The 15,724-nt window shown below is 40.4% G+C and overlaps 1 protein-coding gene across 2 annotated transcripts; it reads left to right on the top strand.

Annotated features, from left to right (window-relative positions):
• The first annotated feature begins 77 nt into the window (after positions 1 to 77).
• LOC145492993 (vesicular glutamate transporter 2-like) lies at positions 78 to 15,696 on the top strand. Of its 2 annotated transcripts, XM_081472394.1 has the most exons (11): positions 78 to 171; positions 2,688 to 2,975; positions 3,625 to 3,661; positions 4,488 to 4,687; positions 5,416 to 5,503; positions 6,031 to 6,117; positions 6,493 to 6,623; positions 8,086 to 8,235; positions 8,805 to 8,937; positions 11,096 to 11,334; positions 12,127 to 15,696. In XM_081472394.1, the coding sequence occupies exons 2-11, from the start codon at positions 2,739 to 2,741 to the stop codon at positions 12,283 to 12,285; spliced, it is 1,461 nt and encodes a 486-aa protein (XP_081328520.1). In that variant the 5' UTR covers positions 78 to 171; positions 2,688 to 2,738; the 3' UTR covers positions 12,286 to 15,696. The 2 variants fall into 2 exon arrangements, with proteins under 2 accessions (XP_081328520.1, XP_081328521.1); XM_081472395.1 differs by lacking the exon at positions 78 to 171 and having other exon boundaries at positions 1,989 to 2,975.
• The last annotated feature ends 28 nt before the right edge of the window (positions 15,697 to 15,724 follow it).

The following is a 15,724-nucleotide window of genomic DNA, read 5'->3' as shown; positions in this document are numbered from 1 at the left end:
AGCAACAAACATTGAGCGGAAAATGATTTAAAACGCCTTGTTTTCTTTCAAAGCACTGAAATTGGTACATTACGCTGGTATGGTCATTGAAGTAAACAACAGAAAGAAATTGAATTCTTATTGGAGATGATTGACAATTGAAACGTCGCAGCTTCCTCAATACATTGTAAGGTAACTTCTATTGTCATCTTGTGGATTAACCTAGTAAAGCATATCACGGGCGAGACTAAAGAATCGTTCTTATCGTCTGGAAGCGCTGTGAAGATCTTGCTTGAGAATATAGTTTGTAAATTGATTTTTTTAAATGTGTGTTAGACATTTCGATTCACTGCAACAAACAAAGAAATTAACGAAAGGAAGACCTGTGAGTTCGGGGCTGAAAGGGAGATTACAAACAGTTTTTAGGTCGTGTTCTATTGGGATCAACCGTTTCAACCGCAACCGGTTTGGGTTGATACCGTTGGCATTTCTCATTAGAACACTTTCCAGACTTTCCAACCGTTTTATAGACTGAACCCAAATTGAAACGCCTTAACACCTGGGAACAGTCCTTACGCGAGCTACAATCACGCGACATAACCACAGAAATGCTTTTACAACCGTTTCAACCAGGTTTGAGACCGGTTGAAAAGGTTGCTCAACCAAACCAAAGGAAAACGGTTTTTCTTCAATAGAACACGAAAAACCCATCTAATAGAACATGACGAACTGATACATTCGATATTCAGTAAGTTTCTAGTTATTTGGGCTGATTGAGGCAGCCACAAATAATGCAACTCTTGCTAGGCTAATTCGTCCGTTGCGTCAGCTACTGACCACCTTTCAGAGAATCTTAAATTGACGAACCGCTCTACTTTTGAATTTAGCAAACCTTTTTTATCGTCACCCTCGGAAGGTCTGCGTTACTTAAGGTGCTTGAAATATTGGTACAACATAAGCAGATATATTTCATTGCGATCTTCTCATGTATATATGAAAAAATACTCATCACTGACACGTAAAATGTGAACATTTTATGTGCTTAAAATGTTTATCATAATCTTAACTTCGTTTGTAGAGAACGTGCTCCAATTCTTTTTCAGCGTGAACAAGACTAGTTCTGTTGTTTATAGAAAAAAAATACCGTGAAATCCCACTTTAAAGCCACCCCTCCCCCGGTTATAAGCCCCCCCCCCCCGCCCTGTTATAAGCCCTTCTATTTGCTAACAAAGATATTATTCCGGATATAAGCCCCCCGGATATATATAGGCCCATCTATTGTATAAGTGCGTTCCTTTGGCGTTTCTTTACAAAGATCAAAATTTTTTAATCGAAAGTTATAGGCTAATAGGGTAAAAGGGTAATAATAGGGTAATAATGGGGTAATAATAGCTCTAAATGTAAAGGTATGTTAGATTTAATTCGCTTCTCAGATACGTTTTATCTCGTCATTCCGAAACACTTTTTTTATTCCGCTTATAAGCCCCCCGGGATATACGCCTCCCCGCCGGTTTATAAGCCCATTCAAAACCCCTTAGGAAGTTATATAAGCCCAGGGCTTTAAAGTGGGATTTTACCGTATGGTAATTTAGCCACTAAAAGATAGAAGTAACTAAAAAGAATTAAGACTAATTTACATCATTCAGTACGGTATAATGAATATGTTTACATGGTTATCTGTAATTTCCATTATTCTTTTATAAAAATTCGAATTACATTTGAAGTCACTGCTAAAAGGGGTTGCTGCTTACGAGTGCTCTTTTCCTTTCGGAACGAAAGGTTTTAAGTTCCAATGTCAAATGCAAAAGCCAACACTTTTAATAAAATGACTTTTAAATGACATTTTACAGGAACTGAAGTAGCCACTGCTCAAAAATTCACCTCTTGAGATTAACACAATGTCAATGTATCATTTTATTAATACCAACAATAAGAGTGTATGTATGTGAACACGCTTTACACTCTCTCTTTTTTATAAGAATATATTCTATAAGAATATCGAGGCTGAAATTTGCGAAATTTTAAGAATATTTTAAGAATAAACCGAGGCTGAGATTTTGAAAAGAACATAATTTTGTGGGATAACAATTTGTAAATACTGTACAATTACTTGTTTTTAACTAAACCGTATAAATTTCTTCCCTTCTCTAAACGGCAAAACTAGCCAAAAAGTAACAAAACAGCACTAGCGGTATGTTTGATACTAAAAACATTTTTGCAAGGAGTTATGTGCGTCATATCAGGCTGGCTCCAAAATTACTTTAACACCATCCAGACACCAAATACATTCGAAAACAGAAAATCGGCAGAAACATAAAACTATTCAGTCTCGGCAAAAAAAAAAAGCTCCTTCCAATATTCTTATATAAAAAAAAAGAGCGTGTGCCATTTCTCACGGAATACTTAAGTTTAAAACTGACTTATGGGATCTGAGAACTTACAGCGAAGTCCTCCATGGCCAAACATGAATATCACTTCCGGCCAGACGTTTTCTTCTGATAGGTAGGTACTGTAATCGAACGGTTTAAGCAAGAGATCAACCGAGGTATATTTTCCGAACGGAAACCAACATTGAACAATTGAGTCCAAGAACCTAGCCAAGAACCTAGCCAATAAAATCATGTGTCTCTCTGGCCTTGCCAGCCAAGAGGGACAGGTGGCTCTGGGAATTCTTGCCAAGTCTTCAAACCGTTTTGTTTCCTTAATAGGAAATGATATCGGAGACAAAAATGTGTTAATCCGGACAAAGGTCAGCTGTAATGGACTCCACAAAAAGCCGAAATCACAGCTCTTTTAGAGGAAGCAACCGAAAAGTAGCGCAATCATGGAATCCATGTCCGTGTAACGCAAGGTGTTGTCCTTCAGTGCGTTACATGATTGGTGCATTTCTCATGTTGGGATTCGCTAATGTGTACGCCATGCGTGTTAATCTCAGTATGGGCCTCGCCGTGATGGTCGCTGATCTAACTGTCATGAGAGGTGGCAAAGAAGTGCAGGTAATTTGATTTAGATTGCTGAATGAGAACGAAACTCAAAACTTTCTTAATCTGTCAAAATACTCTGAACAAATATACTCTCGGCTAACATCCTTTTAATTCCCTGACTGATGATCGCTAGCGGTTGCTAGAAGTTCCAGATTTTGGTTGTTTGAATTAGCTTGATCGCACCAAATCTTTCCAGTCAACGCTATTTCTCGTAAGCTTAAAGTAAAATATCAAAAATGAGGGTCCGTATTTTACCGCATTTCCAAACGTTGAGAAGAGAGCAGCAAAGTGTTAGGAAGTGTTATGAGATCTCGTAAACCATGCGTGATCTCTCTTGTTTGATATATCTTCTCGAGTAAAACTAAAACGAAGGGGAAGACGCATAGATAAAACTGAAAGAATCTAAGCTTATCAAGATCAGGTATTCAAACTCCACCATGGTTATGACTTCCTTGCTATCTTCTCATATGGAAAGCTGTGACAGATATAGGATTGAGTCCCCGAGCTGCATCTCTACTGAGATGCAGTAGAGAAACAAATCGGAGGTCGGAGAAATATAAATCTTCCTTGTTGCCGTTCGTTTCCACTTTACTTTGATTTGTGTTGTTGATTGCTCTGTTCTTTGCTGAAAGCTTACACGTTATAATTTCATCTGATGTAGGAATCTGCGGAGTTCTCTTGGAGCACTACAACACAAGGTGCGCCAGATTCTGTCTGTTTTTTACAGCTCATCCTGTTTTATTAACCTTTCTATCATCGATGCGTAAATATCATTTTAAGGTTTATCTTTTAAATCGCCTCTAGACTACTTCCTGGTAGCCTGCAGTACTGGCTTATTTTAGCGGACAAAAACTCAGAATTTCTTCGCAAAATATTTGGCCGCCATTTGGAATTTTTAAAGCAGAGGAAGGTTGGGGAGATAATGAAATTTCTACCGAGGAGGTGGGCGACAAGCGAAAGGGGCGATCACCGCTCACCCTAAATCGAACATGGCCGCTTGGTAAACGATGGCGAGCTCACAACAATAACTCGCGCTTCCTAATTACTTCTAGATGCCTGTAGAGCAGGCTGCTTTCCTGCTGACAACATTAAGTTGCGGTCAGGTCTGTGCAAACAACAATTTGATCAAAGTGTTCGAGCATGATTTAAGTTCATTTGATTAATCTAGCTTACTCTCACATGGATTCAAAATCTTTCGTATATAGCAACCATATAGACTTAACTGACAAATGAAAAAAACCAGCTTGGGAAAAACATTGTTCGAGGTAACTTTTTCATGGTCTCAAAGCCCTTGGACTTATAACTGAAAGTTATGTTGGCTTTGATTTTGCGTTTGCAGTGAACTTGGTTATCGGTTAATAAAATTCGTGCAAGAGTGAACTAGTCATCGATCAGATAGAGCGAATGAGTCTCTTCCATTAATTAGATTCAAAACCAAATTAATCGGAACCTAGTCTACGAACACTTTTTCGCATTGGCACTCCTGTTGACATGTACCTGCTTCTATTCTCTCTCTATTTGCAGGAATTATTTTTAGTGCATTCTACTTCGGGTACATAATCACGCCTTTGCCCGGAGGACATTTGGCGCGAAAATTCGGCGGCGCCACAGTGATTGGCATAGCTGTAGGCCTCAACGGCGTCCTGACACTCTTCACCCCTCTAGCTGCGCGGATGCACGTGGCAATGTTTATGGCCTTGAGGATCGCAATAGGCGCGGCTCAGGTAAGAACGCGCTCGGATTTGTACTGCCTTTAAGGCCAGCTGACGAGTTTTGCTTGTCGAAGTAGTTAGTTCAAGCTGCCTGTACTGAAAGGTTTTAGGATTTTTTTTGTTAATGTTTAGATAAGTACTGACCGTTAAATGAAAAAGATAAGTTGTGTGTTATGGTTATTCTAGTGATTATCATTATCATCGTTGTTGTTACTAGAGTTGTGTAAGGCCCCTGTCCACGCTACACCGAAGAAATTTGATAATCCAGCTTTTTCTTCTGCGGTTAGGCCTACCGTCCACAAAAATCCGTCACGAAATAAAACGGGGCTTTCTGGAAGCGCTCTTCAAAACCGTAGGAATTTGAAAACGCCGGCTTTGCGTTTTAGTGTGGACGGAGAACATTTTGAAAACAGAGCTTTTCAAAAACGATGACGTCACGATAATCAGGGATTTCTTTGTCAGAGTTTCGCTCAAACACAAATTCAAAATGGCCAGTGATTGCTGCGTTTTAATATTAAACATCTGCTGCATTTTCAGAATGAAAACGCCGTTTTCAAATTTGTCCGGCTGATTGGACGTTTCGGGGCCTAAATCAGGAAGAGAAAGTGTGTTTACTAAACACGCACAAGAAACGTGTACAATTTGTGTGTTTGACCGTTTTTCTATAAGAGCCAAAAACGTTTTTCAGTGGGCGGCTGCCATTATTTTACTAATCTTTATTGTGATCTTAAATCTCTTAGGGGTTGGTTTTTTCAGCTGGACACGCAGTGTGGAGTAAATGGGCACCTCCTTTAGAGAGAAGCAAACTTGGAACGCTCAACTACGCAGGTAAGTTTAGAACGAGGTCCGTCCTTTCTTTTACGATTCCAGACGGAATAAGCACAATGCAGTTAAATGTATCAAACTAACACTTCTCTCTCACTTAAACGTACAAGAAAGTACACAGACTTTAACTTTCATACTTTAACCTTCATCGGACACAGTGTGAGAAGAGTGGAACCCCTCCTGAGATTTTTTCCGATTGTGCAAAACATTGGCATTCTGAGTCCTTGCTAAAACGTTCCATAGTTGTTTCAGTTTACCCCTCACGAGTATTTTGAAGTCAGAAGTGTCTGTCCGCCATTTGAGGAGTTCCCATGACAACCATGAGTTTTAAATTTTTCAGTTATCCAAATTTCCAATTTTCAGAAACAATTCTTCGTTCTAATGATTATATAAGAGTTTTTTGAATAACATCAGGACGGCTGTAGGTACGTAAAATCACAAGAGGTAAACTAGCAGGTCACATCACGGTATATATAACTTTCTGATTCAGCAGTGTGATCACTGATTCGTTTTTCGACCTGTTTCTGTAGGAGGTCACCTGGGAATCATTCTTATCTTCTATCTGTCCGGCTACATTGCGTATTACTATGGCTGGCCCATGATATTTTATGTTTCTGGTAAGTACTAGCTCATTTATACAACGACAACTAATACAGATTTTCAGACAGTGTCGTCAATTGGACACTATTTTCGGATCGACACATAAATTTCGATTGAAAACGTTTGGAAATAGTCTTTAGGATCATGCATACAGTAACATTGAATCGGACTCTTTTTTCTTCGTGTGCTGTTTAATTTCTGCAGAAACACTTCTCAGTGGCATTTCTTTCTTATCATACATGAAGGGTCGGAAACTCTTCGGACTGTAGTCTGGTATGATTCATTAGAAATCGGGAATACTTTGGGCGCTTGTCTTTCATCAATGAGGCGCCTCTCATTGCTAGCACTAGTGCGGTGTAGTAGTGTGAAATGTGATTGATTTTTCTCCGCAGGTGCAAGCGGGATTCTCTGGTCTCTTATGTGGCTACTGATGGTTAGAAATTCACCTTCAGAGCAGCCATGGATCAAAAGAGAAGAAGTGGAGTACATAGAACTTAGCTTAGCAGGGGATTTACAGAGTAAGGTATGGATAAAAACATACTTACGTAAGAGTATTGCTAAGTGATAACAAAAATCAGTTACCAATTACTACTCTCATTCATTCGTTCTGTTGAGGGTACTAGACAAAGTCTCAATTTTTATTAGATCAATTATCGATTAGCTTGATTGCGTGCCTAGGTCTTAATAACGAACTTAGTTACAATGTTTACGTATGCTTATCTAGTTTCCTATTGGTTTTGTAATCGGAGCTTTTAGCGTCACCACGCGCATATAAAAGCTAGTTAGCGTCCTTTTAACAGAGTTTCGTAAGATTTCGCCTTGATCAGTAGTACCTTTGCTGTTCTTCGTTTCCTAACCTCGGCACAAGCGGGACCGATATGTAAGTGATTTTCGTAGTCTTATTTAGTTTGTTTAGATTTAGTTTGTTCTATTTTGGGCGAAAGCAGATATATGTACAGAATCGTACATAACACAATTTTGATTGTCTTGGATTCAAAAAGAGAACATCGCATAAATTAGAGCCTTATTTAGTGAACGCCCACATTTAAGACTACGCTATTCTGGGCTGTTGATCAGCCGCAAATGTTCATCTTTTGATTGTTTATGCAATCTCGAGTAGTTTTAACGTAGTTTATAATGATTTGTTTATGTTAATTTACGTTGTTCGTTGTTATTTTGTCGCGTTATCGACGTAGACACGTAGATTGTTACACGCCCCCTTGATCTTATGTTGCGCAGCATTTCAAGTAAATTGATTAGAAATTCGTTATATTATTATTTCAGTTTATGATCGTTACTATTTGAAGCAATAAATCGCCGTTAACCGTCAACTTGGTTTTCCGTGATTCTTGCTACCTCGCAGACGACCCGCCTTAGCAGACACGCCTTTAAGCGACACACCTCGAAGTTTGACTAGTTTTTAAGTCGCCGCAAGCGTTACACGTTCATTCATTCATTCATTCATTCGTTCGTTCATTCGTTCTTTCGTTCTTTCTTTCCTTCGTTCGTTGGTTCGTTGGTTCGTTAGTTCATTCGTTCATTCATATATTCTTTCGTTCGTCCTTTCCTTCTTTCGTTCGTTCGTTCGTTCCTTCTTTCGTTCCTTCGTTCCTTCGTTCCTTCGTTCCTTCGTTCCTTCGTTCCTTCGTTCCTTCGTTCCTTCGTTCCTTCGTTCCTTCGTTCCTTCGTTCCTTCGTTCCTTCGTTCCTTCGTTCCTTCGTTCCTTCGTTCCTTCGTTCCTTCGTTCCTTCGTTCCTTCGTTCCTTCGTTCCTTCGTTCCTTCGTTCCTTCGTTCCTTCGTGCCTTCGTGCCTTCGTGCCTTCGTGCCTTCGTGCCTTCGTGCCTTCGTGCCTTCGTGCCTTCGTGCCTTCGTGCCTTCGTGCCTTCGTGCCTTCGTGCCTTCGTGCCTTCGTGCCTTCGTGCCTTCGTTCATACATTCGTTCGTTTGCTCGCTAATTTGTTTTTTTCGCTTATCTCATTTGCAGGATGTTCTAATTCCTTGGAAATCAATCTTCACTTCCCTTCCAGTTTGGGCAATCATAGTGGCGCATTTCACTCATGGGTGGGGTTTATACACCACGGTCGCAGAACTTCCTATATTTTACATTAAACGATTCAATTTCAACCTTAACGAGGTAAAGAAAACACGTTGAAGATCAGTTAATGAAATTTGTAGTGTAATATGTTAAATTATGCATAAAAAAGCTAATTGTAAAGGTATAACTCAAAAAATTCAAATGGCGCATCATAAAAGAACCCGAGACACTAAGCTGGGAAGCGGAGCTATGATTCCGCTCGATAGCTCACAAACTAACTACAGCGTTTGTCCATGGGACAACAGCATGGGTATTGGGAAACGGTACTAGGATTGATATTTACTGATCAGTTGCACGGCGAGCTCGAAGTTTCTATCGTCTGATATGTAGTCAGCGAGGGAAGCTTCGGCCCTAGCAAAGTATCAAAGTCGATAGAAACTAAAACCAACCATTCGGTCGGCCTTCCCTCAGTGTCTACCAACTTTGATAGTCAACAGAAACCGGGAGCTCAACATTTAATTGTTAAATTCAGTTGAAACCTCTAGTATATGTCTCAGTTAGAATACGGTATGTTGCTTTGATATTTCCAAACTTCGTAGACAGTAAGGAGAATTCGCATCTTCATCATGGTGTTCAAGGGGTTAAGGTGATTGATTTCTCCTTAACAGGCAACTATTGCATCCACCGTACCTTTCTTGGTAACGTTTTTTGTTGTATTGATTGGAGGGCAATTAGCGGACTATCTTCGGGAACAAAGCATCTGCAGTACTGGAACAGTCAGAAAGATCTTCACTGCACTTGGTAAAGTAAAAAATAGCTGCACCTAGAATTCCGCTACACTGAGAGGGTTGCCTCAAGCTCGTGTCTATACTCATCATAGGTGTACGGGCACCTTCGGCCTTGGCGGGAGGGGGGTGGCGGTGACCTTATTACCCGAAAAAATTACACAATGCCCGAAAGCGTGAGTGTTGTTGAAACGCACCCAAATCACAGTAAAAACAAAAACGTTCACAATTCTCACGCCTAATAAAACTGTTATCATTCCAAAAGTAGTTACTTTGAAACCCCGCATACTCTATGACCTCGATCGACAGCCTAGTAAAATCAGGAACTTGTAAAGAAACCGATAATTCTTTCTTTCTCGTACGAAAATGTCAAGAAAATTTGAAAACGGTTCTTTGTGGAGCCATTTAAAACGGCTCCTTTCAGAGTCACTACAAAAACAAAAGTAGGCATTTATAATTCAAGACTAAAGCTCAAAATGTTAACAGAGATGATAGTACAACACTATTTAATCATTGCTTATTACATGTAATAAGTTTAGGGGACTGGGTGTAAAAGCGAATGCAAAAACAGCATTCAGAACATTAAAGTTGCGCGCACAACGCCATAAATGATTACCCTATGAAGCCACCTTAAAGGGAGGGTTTCGCGGCTGGACGCATGCGCAAGTTATAACGTTAATCGTTCAATTTTATTTCTTATAAAAGCAATCGGAAGCGTGCAACAACAACAACAATACTCTATTTAACCACGCGACACCTAGGAGCGCAAGCGCTCGTTAAAACGTGTGCGTGAACTCAAAATTGTATAAAAGAAGAAAAAAAAAGAAATAGGATTATATAATCTATGTAAATATGTAACCAAATCACTCTTGCGTGAAATTTACCTTTGTAACTTTCGTAGTCAGTCGCAAAAACCTGACGATATACGTGAGAATTCTCATTGGAATTCCTTTCATATGTTCCGACTCCATGCATAAAGCACATTTTCGTTTTCGTATCAACAAAGACGTATTTCTAAAATCACAGACTATAAATTTGTGAAAGCGTAATCAAAGGATAGCCTTTGAGTAGCTACACGGCTACACGAAGGCCAGCAGAATGCCTGATGTCCAAATTGTACGGAAGATGTAAGCGGATTTAGACAGAAAATGGCGAATTTAGAATTGAACAGCGAATTTGTTATTCGGGCCGAACCGTTTATTCTAGACCAGACGAACGAGTTATGTACTCGCATCTGATTGGTTTATAAACAATGGAATTGGATGCGGCTACATCACACATTGCACATGCGTCGAACTGTGAAGCTATCCCTTTAATACGCCACGTTCGATATATCAGTACTCTAACATGGCTCCGAGGCTTTCGGGTCAAAAGTGTAAATTTTTCTCTCTCTCATTTCCTAAAAGAGACTTGGCTACAAAGAAAAAAACACCAAATATAGAAGTTTCTCCTGAAAGCCTCGGAGCCATGTTAAAATATTGATATATTGAACGTGGCCTATTCTGTTTTGACAAGTAGGCTACAAGCCTGGTCTTGACAACCTTTTAGAATGTTTTCTCCCGAGTACGTTTGCCCAAATCATCAGCGTTTTGCCCGAAAATTTCAAAAATTCTGAAACTGAGGGGGCTGCAGCCCCCCCCCCCGCCCTTTCATCGCTCCCCCGGCCCGTACGCCTGTCATATCATCATTTTTGTATCAGCCTTGAAGTAAAACGAAGATTAATTACATACAGCTGTGTCAAAATGCAGTACAGGGTGCGGCGAGGTGTGAATTGACGCCCGGTTAGGTTTATCATAGACTCGAAAACGCAACTATAGTCTGTGTCTTGGTTACGAACCAAACGCCCTTTGTTCTGAGAATAATGAAATGGAAATTATCTTGACTGATTCTGACGCTGAATATGGACCTCAACAGGACACTGCTTTCCACCATAGAATGAAGCAATCAGCAGTAATACTTATCTTCCCCCTCCTCCCCACCTGGAATGGATGCAGTATATAACAGGCTATCCTTGGTAGACTTCATCGTTTTCGCAATCCCGATCGTTTTGGACATCTGGGTTAAAAGGGTTCTGTGAGAGTAAAGCATATCACTCAAGCTCACTATTAGGCCACTCCGCCTCTTGGGATACAGTTGAATATAACCTCATTTTCTCTATTTCTCTTTCATTTTAGGTTATGTTTTTCCGGCTGTCTTTTTCATTGTAGCAAGTTATTCATCCAATTCAAGCATTGTTCGAGCACTAATCGCACTAGGAATGGGACTCAATGGATTATCAATCTGTGGCTACTATGTCAATCACCTTGATATAGCTCCGCCCCTCGCTGGTGTTTTACTTGGAGTAACAGACACCATAGCAACAGTAGCGGGAATTGTGTCTCTCACACTGACTGGAGCTATCGTTCAACATCATGTAAGTACTGTCAACTCGCGAATATACGTCCAATTTAGATGTCGTTAATACATCTGAGGCTTGAATGATACACAAGACCCCTGGCACGACCAGCGATTGGGATCAAATCACCTGTAAAATTAATGCCGAAACGAGTCACTGTAAAGGTAAAGTCTGCATACGAGCCAAGTGGCCCATCAGGCCGGAGCTTATCTTCCGGTGTCAGTGACATGAAACAACTAAGAGCATTTCTACTTCCCCTGGATGGGATGCTAGTCCATAGCAGGGTTGCCCCTAGCATTACGTTCGCCGGTATCCATTTATACACCTGGGTGGAGAGAGGAACTGTGAGAGTAGTGTCTTGCTAAAGAACACAACATAATGTACTTGGCCAGGACTCGAACCCGAACGGCTCGAACGGGAGGCGTGCACGCTAACAATGAGACCACCGCGCCTTCACTTAATAAATTTACAAAGGATTATCCATGTCGTAACAGGAAGCGCTCAAAAATATGGAGAGCCCAAATCCTAGAGTGAAGGTCACTCTTTCACTGCTCCAATATACAGAAAGGGGTGGGGGAGGGGAAAATTTTCCAGCCCTTAGGGGGTACTGAGAGGGGCTATTGCTGTCCGTTTAAGTAAGTCGAGCACACGAAAACCAGCGAATGAGTGAAAGCGCCGAGCACGGACTGGAAGAGAAAACACCTAAGTGACTGAAACAACAACCGAAAAAGACTGAAAACGAGCTAGTTCCGTTTTATAAGAGTTAAAGTTCAAATATAATTGTAATTCTTTCTTCTTTCTTCTCAACAGAGTGCTGAGGAATGGAGAACGGTTTTCTACATAATGGGTGCGGTTTTTCTTTTGGGGGGGATATTTTATGTGTTGTTTGCATCTGGTGAAAAACAACCCTGGGCTAATGGCAACGAATACGACAAACTGACGACAAATGAGTCGTTAACGACTGAGTAAAAGATAGATCAGTTATCCCTTGGCCTTTTAAAAATTTATTCTTTTATGTTTATATGTAATTATTCAGCGCCATGAATTGTAAAAAAACGTTATGTCCATACCATTTAAATGTCAAGAAGGCAGAGTTAGGTACACTCTTTTTTTCGATAAGAACCTTTTTTATAAGAACGTTTAGGCTGAGATTAACCAAATTTTAAGAACGTATAAAGAACATTCCCCAGGCTGAGAGTCGATTCAGAACGTTTATATTTGCTAATCTGTTGATTTCTAAATTATCTTGTGTTCTCAAAAAAAACTGTCATGTTTATCATGTGTAATACATGGCTTTACGTTCTTTATTTCAAGAACGAATTAAGAACATTCCTCAGGTTGAGAGTCGATTAAGAACGTTTATATTTTGCTAATCTATATATTAAATGGCAAACATAAAATAAAAGCAACAAAAAAATGTAAATCAACCCAAATACTTAAGGGCTTTAACACAAAATCAGCCTTTGCTGAAAACCATTCTCAGAAATCCTTCTGTTATAGCCTAGAAAAGAGGTAGATCTCTCAAAGACACGCTCGTAAGAGCCAAATTATGAGAGACACATGTAATCACATCACATCTATTATTTAGGGAGTCCGTGCTGGCCTGTCTTCCTTATTTTTGTACCGTGTAAATTTAAGAACATCTTAAAAACGTTTTCAGCCTCAAATCGCAAAAAAAAAAAAGAAGAAGAACGTTCAGCCTCAGCTCCAAAATTAGACGTTCTTATATGGTAGAACACTTCGAACTTCTTCGGTCGTTTAAGGAACACAAAACATTCACCTGCAGCTGTTGGTCTCTAAATTATCTTGTGTTCTCAAAAACTGTCATGTTTATCATGTGTAATACATGGCTTTGCCTTCTTTATTTGTTGAATAAAATTCAACAAATAAATTGCGTCTAAATTTTAGGCCTATTAGTTGATCATATCTACGTGTTTATTTGCGCCATTTGAATATTAAATAATATAAATGAAAGTTTGTGTCAATCAAAATGAGGGATATTTTTAGATCGAGACTCGCAAGGTGCTCGTTCTATAGCAGTCTTGTTGCACGGACATACTGAAACGATAGTTAGCAGCAAATGATCTAGTTATATCTGCTCACAAGAGGAGCCCATGATGTGGCAACGTTCGCCACGTGCAGCGGTGAGATGATTAGCCTGCAGAACAGGCGGATTAGCGGGCTCTAGCGCGGTAGACGAGCTCGCGCGCGGGAGGCGCGAGAATGAGCGCGAAGATATGTTACAGAAACAATTATAACAAACATGGCACACACGAGAACGAGAACGTGTCCTAGGAACATGTTACAGCGACTTTTCCCCTTGTGTATATCCTGATATATCTTTTTAAAGACGTCCCATGAAGCTAAATTAGTGGTCAGTCCCTTTTGCCCCATCGGGATTCGCACGCTCTCGTGTGATTTCGCCCTTGACATCTTCTCCACCCACCCCTCTGTTACTACGCTTGACACGCAAGCGTGACGGAATTTGAATGTATGGTAACGCAGATGAAACCGCGCTCTCTCAAGGATTCACCCAATCTCGTTCCCAGAGTCTTCGTTCTCCTTGACCAGCGGTCGGAAAACGAGAGCTCTGGGAGCAACCATTTTGAAATAACCGAATTCTGGTAATTCTGCACATCCAGTTTCACTGCGCAGTCTGCATCTATGGCGCATGCCTGAAATGGTTACTCCCATAAACACAGCGGTCAAATGCCGGGCATGCGCAAATGGGTACATGTTTTGGCAGCCGCGCACCAATTTCCCGCGCAAAAATTTAAAGGAAAACATGGGAAACAACCGGTGTCACGCAAAATTTACGAAAAAAAATTGAAAAGTTCATGGAAATCTGTAAAAGGAAAAGAAAGTAGGTAAAAGGAAAACTTAAGACTTTTCAGACACAAAGTTAATTGAGTTACCTGTATTCTGTTGATTTACCATTTTGTTTTGAGCTTTACCAAAAAAGTTTAGAAGTCTTGAAAACCCGTGTCATGCTACGAACCGACGGCGTCGTATATATTTTTTTGTTTTTATTAATCGTACGATGCGTGACGCCGGAAACGGACGACAAACGGTGTGTAAAAGAAGGAAAAATGGAAGAAGAAAAAGACAATTGCAGTCATTTGGCTTCGCTCAGACGAGCTGGAAAAATTTTGGCAAGGACTGTGGGGATTCCATCCGGATCCAGGATTTGTCTGAAGCACAGCAACGAGATGAATCGAAACGACAAACGATGTTCATGTTCATCGTCATGGGGGCATAGCTGGCCAAAATACCGATCCCAAACCGCCTGTACCTGGTCTTTGACCAGGTGGGAAAATCTTTTCTAAACTACAAACCTGGAAAAAACTGGTGCACTAAATGCAAAGTCGAGGCGGACAGAAAATTCAGGGAGCACGGAAAATACATACCGCGGAAAAGAAAGAACTGCAACAAACAGAAGGTAACACAATTTTTAACTCTTATTTCTGTTAGCTCTCGTTGTAAAGGCTAAAACATAAACAAATATATAAATAACGAGGGAAATGTCATTTATAGGATGCCGATGACTCACGAAAAGAACAATGTCATTTTGACCGCCTTTTAGTCGCTCCAATGCTCGTACATGCGCAGACGTTTGACCGCTGTGTTGCTCCCAGAGCTCTCGTTTTCCGACCGCTGGTCAAGGGGAACGAAGACTCTGGGAACGAGATTGGGATTCACCGAACTGGAAAGAAGCCGCAGCTTCGGAAAAACAGTTTTAGAGTGCTAAGCTTAGTCCGGAGCCTATTCCTTTGCGTACAAAGAGAAAGCGCTTCACACGGCAAATTACCTTTGTGTTAAACGAGATTCTGATATCACGGTTACGATCTTCAAGCGGTAAGTTACTTTTAATTGTCTGTGATAACGGCTTTCAGCGGAACAAAATAGGAATGCGGACTATAGTTAGAAAACAAGACCGTCTACCAGCATGCCAGGAACTGACTGATGAGAGCACTCCAAACGATCGCGCGCGATTGCATAACTTCAAGTTATTCGGTTTTGGCCGTTTTACTTTTCTCGCAGCTCTCATGAGACCTTATTTCTCTAGCTCGTCTGGAAAGCGAATAAAAGCGGCTTCAAACAGAACTTACTGACGAAATGATTCTGTTTGTTCTGTTTGTTTAACTTCCTCGAATTTGCAGCCTTGAATTCCCTTGCGATCAACGGATGGACAGTGTTAGAAATGCGCACGGAAACCATCTTTTTTTCTTCCAATTAAACACACTTTGTTATGGATAACAAACGGCTTTTCATTAGTTCTCGATCATATTTGCATAACAAGATAGTCGCTATCGGTTAAGTAGACCATCGTGCCAGACATCTTGGTTTCTTTGAAATGCTCACAGTGCAACTCTTTCAGCACAAAAGCAGTTCAATATGTGAAGAACTA

Source organism: Orbicella franksi, chromosome 7, assembly GCF_964199315.1.
Source record: "Orbicella franksi chromosome 7, jaOrbFran1.1, whole genome shotgun sequence".
Classification (NCBI taxonomy): domain Eukaryota; kingdom Metazoa; phylum Cnidaria; class Anthozoa; order Scleractinia; family Merulinidae; genus Orbicella; species Orbicella franksi.
This window is presented reverse-complemented; position numbering and strand designations above follow the sequence as displayed.

Excerpts from the sequence above, each read along its gene's own strand:
- LOC145492993 (XM_081472394.1), top strand. The coding sequence starts at position 2,739 with ATGGACTCCACAAAAAGCCGAAATCACAGCTCTTTTAGAGGAAGCAAC. Across the intron at positions 5,504-6,030 it reads TGGAACGCTCAACTACGCAG|GAGGTCACCTGGGAATCATT; the intron begins GTAAGTTTAGAA and ends CTGTTTCTGTAG. Across the intron at positions 8,236-8,804 it reads TCAATTTCAACCTTAACGAG|GCAACTATTGCATCCACCGT; the intron begins GTAAAGAAAACA and ends TCTCCTTAACAG.